This window comes from Meleagris gallopavo, chromosome 8, assembly GCF_000146605.3.
Source record: "Meleagris gallopavo isolate NT-WF06-2002-E0010 breed Aviagen turkey brand Nicholas breeding stock chromosome 8, Turkey_5.1, whole genome shotgun sequence".
Taxonomy (NCBI): Eukaryota; Metazoa; Chordata; class Aves; order Galliformes; family Phasianidae; genus Meleagris; species Meleagris gallopavo.
Window position 1 is genome coordinate 20,565,448 of NC_015018.2, and position 7,487 is coordinate 20,572,934.

At 36.0% G+C, this 7,487-nt stretch overlaps 1 protein-coding gene across 1 annotated transcript in view; it reads left to right on the top strand.

Annotated features, from left to right (window-relative positions):
* The first annotated feature begins 2,528 nt into the window (after nucleotides 1–2,528).
* The window catches only part of DNTT (DNA nucleotidylexotransferase), a 90,470-nt gene continuing 85,511 nt past the window's right edge, over nucleotides 2,529–7,487 (top strand). Inside the window, exons 1-2 of the mRNA XM_019617706.2 lie at nucleotides 2,529–2,948; nucleotides 5,788–5,962. Of these exons, the coding sequence (XP_019473251.1) occupies nucleotides 2,746–2,948; nucleotides 5,788–5,962 (378 nt within the window). The 5' untranslated portion in view covers nucleotides 2,529–2,745. The remainder of the gene's footprint in view (nucleotides 2,949–5,787; nucleotides 5,963–7,487) is intronic.

Consider the following 7,487-nt stretch of genomic DNA (forward strand, 5'->3'; position numbering starts at 1 on the left):
GAGGAACTCCCTTTGGAGTTGGATCAGCACTGAAGGCTCAGGCCCAGCCCTGCAACAGGCGCTGTCTGCGGGCTGCTTGACTGGCTGCTGCTTCATGCTGAAACATCTCTTTGTTAATCTGTGTCTTTGATAGTTCACAACACTGATCTGCAGCAACATCTGAATGGAGAAACATGCTCTAGATTTCCCTTAGGGACTTGAGTCACCCTAAAGGTCAGGAGTCTGGAAGAGTTGCACTGAGCTAGAGAATGGTGCTGTGGTTTTAGGCCACTGATAATGCGTAGTGAGGGTGAGGTGTTGCTTGTGCCTTTAGGCTGTTGATCCCACATAGTGAATGTGAAGTGTTCTCTGTGGTGCCATGACTCAGGAAAGAGAATGCTGTATAATAAACAATAAATTCACTTTTTTTCTCTGCTGTATTTGCTCTTTCCCAAAAGTCTGTTCTACTTTCTGTGTTAAAAAATTATTATAATGCAAGGTTGTAGAAGAGCAGATTATTCGCTCAGCTGGGATATGGAAATGCTGTTAATTTTAGAAGGTATGCTTAATAAAATTGCATCACTGACAGAGACATTTCCATGACATTATGCTGTACTTATTAGACAAAGGAGACCTTTTTGCATTAGGTTCAAAGCCAGAAATTGATTTCCAAAGGAGCCAGATACCTAACTGACTTTGATTTTGAAAATCTCAGTAGGCCTCCATTTGCATCTTTTTTGCACCTAAATATCCTTGAAAATCCAACTCGAGTTATAAGGATAACACAAAAGAATAATAACTTATATTTTTCATGCCAGAAGGGTTTTACTGGCAATGAGCATCTTGATGTTACACTGGGGGAAATTAGATTTGCATGTTTGAGAGCACTGAATTAATTATAACATAAAATAAGACTTTGTTTAACATATGTAAAGAATCTGTTCTCAAATACATTATTCCTTGCAGGGCTCAAGATAAGCTATTTTACTAAGCATAGGGAGGATGTAGATGCAAAATGGCCAGTGTTAAATGGTTGATCAGTTGTCTAGAAAACACATGGAACAACCGCAACAGACTGCTCAACCTTAATGCCAAATCCATCAATACTAATTTATTTAATACCTGCCACTATTCTTTTGCTTAAGCCTCTTAAAGTCTGCTTGTTCACTTTCTAGTTCCTATGAAAATATCTCACATAATTTAAAAATAACCTTGAAATGATTTATTTTGGCAATCTTAATGTTATGAACCAGAGAGAGGAAAGATATTTTGGCTTCTGGGTTATCCTTAGGCAATGAGAGAAATGAATGGAATCTAGTCTATGTACAGAACTATGTATATGTTTTTTTTTTATGGCTGCAGGAAGATCTCAGAAATGAAAGCTCTGTATTAATTTTTGATGGTTAGTTTCTATTCTGATGAAAACTGTTTCTTTATATCAGTGATAATACAGTTGAAACAGCATGAGCTATAGGGCTGGGAAAATGTCAGTAATACTTTTTATAATTTAATTTTAAACTTGTGACCATAATTGCAGGAAACAGGTTTTGAGTCATTTTTCCATAACTCAGGTTTTATATCCATCCATGATAAAATGACTGAAAATGAAGTTGATAGATCTGACTTAGGCCGAGTTTTTCACCTTGCTTCCTCTCCTGAACATGAGCAGTAAGAATTGCAAGATATAACATTTCTGACACATTCTGAAGGACTGGCAAAAACTAAATTCTCTGGTACACTAAAAATAAAAATCTAACTTGACATAGAAATGGGGCTATTTACCAGTGAAGTAGTATTTGTGCTGAAATAGATGCACATACAGTAAACTTGGTTGTTTGCACTCACTTTGTGCTGTTGGAAATTCAGGATCATATCTAAATGGATCCAACTTGATGAAGCATGTCTGCAATAAATTTTAGTGAAGTTTTCTGATGACCAATACTGCATGCTCTAGAACAGGGTGGTACATAGCCTCCATAATCTCCTCTGTACTTAGGGGGTCACTGGGTGCTTAAAAGCAGGAATTAATTTTCTTTACTGTACCTGACACAGATAGCAATATGTTCCAGATCAGGTAGTAGAAAGCATTGACAGCAGTGTGTGCCAAAGCTATATTTAAACTTATCTCTGATGTTTTCTTTGTCTCTTTGATTACCTTATTTTTAAAGCAACAATTTATTTTATTTCACTTCAAAAGTTTAGTTGTTTGCTCTCCTAGAAGACTATTCTTTTTTTTTAATCAAAGACTTAATTGCATAGGTATTACAACTGAACAGACTTGCATTCTAAAACATATTTGTATACTGTTATTAGGATGTATTCTAAGACATGGCTCATGAGAAATGATAGGAAGAATTTATTAATATATTGAAAATCAGTGTTCCCTGCAGTTTGGAAAAGTAAGGCTTGGAAAAACATCGAAAGAAGAACTAATGTAATTGTGCAATTAAACCAGCAGAAGATCTTGCCGGTTATTTTAAATGATCTTTTACCATGATTGATATTATATGGATGAAGCCTTCACAGACTAATGTCTGTTTGAAGGAATTAAACCATATTTTCCACCTCTCTGGAACAGCTCTGTGCAAGCTGTCTTAGGTGGTAGTTGGTAATGTTTCTGCTTACGTAGCATTTGTTTTTGATTTCAAAGGGGAAACAAAGTAAAATGACTTCAATGGGTGGCAATCTTAGATACAGCTGCTGCCTGGCAGAAAGCTTGTTTGTTAGTTTCCTTTTACCAAAGTGAAAACACTTCTACCTTGCACCATGGAGAGGATCAGACCTCCAACCATAGTCTCTCAGAGGAAGAGGCAGAAGGGAATGTATTCCCCAAAACTTTCCTGTGGTTATGAAATAAAATTCATTAAGCTTGTCATTTTCATTATGCAGAGGAAGATGGGGATGACCAGAAGGACATTTCTGATGGAGCTGGCAAGAAGCAAAGGTTTCAGAGTCGAGAGTGAGCTAAGGTAGGAAAATGTTTATATTTCTAGAGATAGCATTAGTGATGCTGCTTGGAACATTTTAATGCAGTACATGCATTAATTCAAATGACTGCAGTTGAAGTTTTTCCTATATATTTTGTGGATGTACTTAGCTCTTCCCACTATGATGATGCTTCAGTTTTCAATCTATATTACTAAAGCATGATTCATTTTTGCTATCTGCTGGATAGAGAGTTAGCTGAACACAAACACTAGCAAAAATTCTTGTTTTTACCTCAAAAATTCATGGCTCCAATTTTTCTCAGGGCTGTCAATTCTAACATGTTTGCCCGTATCAGTCTGCTGTTTCTCATGTGGAAAATAAAAAAAAGTAAAGTTTGAGCATGTGAATGTTTCTCATGGGATTTTTTTCTGTGCATTTGTATAATTTCAAGCAAACAATGTCTCTACCTGACCTAAACCAGCCACTATTTATTTACCCCTTGAAGTTAGGTTATCTTTATTATAAACTCAATGTCCAGTTCCTGAAATGAAAAATAAATATGTGGGATGAAAAATGCAGTTGTTGTAGGGACATTTCCCCACAACATCTCTAGTATTCTATTATCCAATTTTCTTCTGAGTAATACTTCCTGTGAGGTTTGTGGTTACTGGCTGCTTTAGTACAGCTTAGGAGAGTACTGAGGAAAGGCCTAGGAAAGAAACTCTGCAGGTTGTTTCCATGCTGTTGCATTCCAGTGTGAAGATATAATCCAGTGGCAGATTTATAGGGTGGTGCTTAGATAAGCCCTACTCATTTTGAAGGAAGCCTTCCTCCAAATAGTGCTATTCAAGAGTGCTAGTTATATTGTTATGCAGCTTTCTGAAACCTGCATCGTTATGTAGTCTTTCTGAAAAGCTGAAAGAAAACCAAGTGTTGATCATATCTCTGCATCTGTTTGCATGTAGTACACATCTAGGTCTTTCCTATAAAAAGTCATTTCCACAGATTTTTCAGTCTAATCAACTTTGAAAGACTGAGGAAGGAAGAAATGATTTGTAAAGTTTCAGTTTGGTATTAATCAGAAATAGGTGATTAGCATCTGATACAAAATTAATTGAATTTTCATGAAATAAAATGAACTGGTCTATTCTAAATCACACGTTAACAATCTGAGGACTGAGTAGAGAGTTTATCTTGGCTGCTTTGACGCAGTTATTTATTGCTAATTTTTAAGACTTTCTGTAAATTGCATGCAACTCAAGTGCTGTGTTTAAGTTCAACTTAGTTGCTAGTAGATAAAACAAATATTTAACTGTTGATTTTTGATTTTTAGAAATGCAAGAGGAAATGCTAAATTTATTACATTCTGTGCCAAGAAGAAAGCACAGCTGTACAGGTACCAGAGGAAACTGGTGTACCTCAGCTAAACAGCTGCTGCAAGCATAGTGATGGCAAAGTTCCCAGATCTGTAGCTTGGTACAAATACATTACATGTGAATATTTTATATAAAATGAAATAAACCACAGGAAGCCGAAGTTTTATGTCTCTAACTGAATTTTTTTTTTTGCTCAAGTAAGGTATGACAGTTTGTTTAACATAGAACATACTAGCGTTAAATAATAAAAAAAAATTATTTAATAAAGAGTAACATAACCTAGATTTGCTGTCTTTCAGATTAAAATACATCGGGCAGAAGAGAGATTTTGCTATACCATGACACTTTTCTAATTTCTAAAGCATAGCATAGTCAACAAATTATTTATCTTTACTTTGGAGAGAGTTATATGGTAACACTTTTTTGTGGTTTGCTCTACAGCTGTGGCTAGAGATTTGATCAAATTAGTGACTATTGGTGTGAGCTGGGGTCACTGGGACAGACTAGAGCATTTTGTTGGTTTCCAGAATGTATTTTGTTTGGAAAAGTTCTGCAGGCAACCTGTCTCTAGCAGTTAGCACAGGTGATGAGTATGGACTTGCACTGCAGTTACAACAGCCATCTCTGCACTTCTTGGTGTGGCTGATGGCTTAACCTCCAGGTGTTATGGAAGGGCTGCAAACCAATCCATTAGGTCCCTGAGGGTTGGGCTCCAGGTCCCTTTGAAAACTCCTGTATGTGGATGAAACTCTCCATAGCATGGACTTTGCAGGCAGGTATGGAGTTCTGCAGGTGTCATCTTCATCATGAACTATGATGGCATTCTTTCCAAAGATATTCTGATACATCAAAATAAACTTAGCGTAAAAACCTTTGTGCTACTGTATTTTCAATCAGTGTCCACATAACTGCTTTGTAATTTATTGAACAATAATTCAAACTGAAAATTTTATACAAAACTAGGATATCAAATTTGTAGGAGACTGGCATCTTAGTAGCAAAGAAGAGTTAGCACGTAATTTGTAAGATTTAACTCAGTTTTGTGCAAGTATATAAAAGATAACTTTCAAAGAAATATCAGCTGCAAAGCTTTAAAGAATAATTGTTAACAGCCTTTTTAATACTGTGTAAAGTTTTCCTTCATTGTTTGGAAACCTAGAGAGGGAGGTTGTCAGGTACTGTAAAGTTTTTTCATTATAGTAATGTCTGTGCAAGCCAAATATTTTCAGAGTTGCAAAAAGATGTGTAATAAGATGGTATCTTACAGAAGTGCTTAAAGAAAGAAAATGCTGTACTTACAGGAGCTGTCAGGATAAAGCCTTTCCTCAAAGCAGACTCAGTAACTGAAATAAACATATTGTGATATGAAAATGCATCTGCTTCCCACGTCCTAACATAAAAAGTATACAGCAGTTTTCAGGAAATGCATGGTAGGTAAATATGGAAATAGCATTTCTGTGGCTGGATGCGGGAAGAAAACTACTTTTTCTGTATTTCTTGACAGTGACTCTGTCACTCATATTGTGGCTGAAAACAACTCTTACCCAGAGGTGCTGGACTGGCTGAAGGGACAGGCTGTGGGTGACAGCTCCAGATTTGAAATACTGGATATTTCCTGGCTCACAGCCTGCATGGAAATGGGAAGACCAGTTGATTTGGAAATGAAGTATCGCCTTGTGGTAAGATGGGTGTGAATGTAGTATGAATGTAGTGTTTTTCAAAGTGAATGACTGATTTATTTATTTAACATATATACATACACAATTGTATTGCAATGCAATTTTAGAATTTAAATACATTTTTTCATACAACTATTTCAATGGCATTGCTTTAACAAATTAAGAGGAAGACCTGCTATATCATTTCCAACAACAAAATCTCAGTTCTGGTAATGCTGAATTACTTGCTCTCACATATTACAAACTGAAACAATATCCAGAGTTCCTGTAATAAGGGTGATATTAAAAGGGAAATATCCATCAATAACGTGTGTGCTTTATTGTGGTTCTTGTGATATTTCCACAAGTACTTTAACATCACAGTAAATGTCCCTCTGAGATGAATGTATTTTAATGGCCTCCTGGTAGAATACTTTGCGTCTTCAAAATGGTACAAAAACATGAAAACCTTTGTTTTTTTGAAACAATCATGTAACTGTGATTGTTTAGGGACCTCTGAGGGCTGCAGCAGTTTGCAGGCATACATGTTAAACTGTTGGCCCTGTAGAGTAAAACCGTGATTAAAAAATTTAGGTATCATTATCTTGCATTATCTATCAGTTTGAGCTGCAATTTGGAGGTTATTGCAAATCTGAAGCTGATTATTTGTTAGTGTTTGACCTTGAAACATTAAATGACAATGCATTTTACTCTGATCTATATCTGACAAAATTGTGTCCTAATTTTCCAAACTGGAGGATAGTGTGAAATGGTGATATACAATATTCCTAGTACAGACGGTAAATAACAGTGTCCAGTGATGCCCATGAATGCTGTGCACAGCGTGACAATATCAGGTGCCACTAGGCTATGAAATAAGCCCTGTGATGTGCCAGAATGTGTGCCTTCCCCTGTCCTAACAAGAACTTAACCCTCACACCAACAGATGTAGACTGGCAAAGAAATTAATTTATGCATCAGAAGAGTTACAAGTCTGATCTAACTCTCTCTGAAGTGAAGGATTCTTGCTGATTTTAGAGGGCCTAGATTAGGCTCTTTGTGAATGATGACCCTGTTGCAAAATAATAATGGGAGCACTTGTGAATGCTGGAACCACAGAAGCATGTGCGGTGTATATCTTCTTGTTAGGCATATGAAGCTTGAATTTTAAACAATAATATCCTACTTTTTTCTTCCTCATCCTAATTTTTAAAATAGGAAATATGATTTATAAACATTACCTTTCACCAATTAAAAAAATGTCTTCTGAATAATTCTTCAGTCAGTTTTAATTGCCAGAAACTATTCCTCAGAGTCTTCCACTTAAAATTTACTGTTTAATAACACTTCAAAAATAAAGAATACATCAACTGTCGCTCTCAGATGCAGCATAATTCCATGACAGAGTACATGTTTATATTTGCAACCCTTCCAGTTAAGTATTCTTGCACTATATTTGCAGTATTTCTTGTGAACCTGGTGAAGGGAGAATATACTCAGGTAATTACCACAAAGCAAGGAAAAACCCACAAAAAAAAAACCTAAA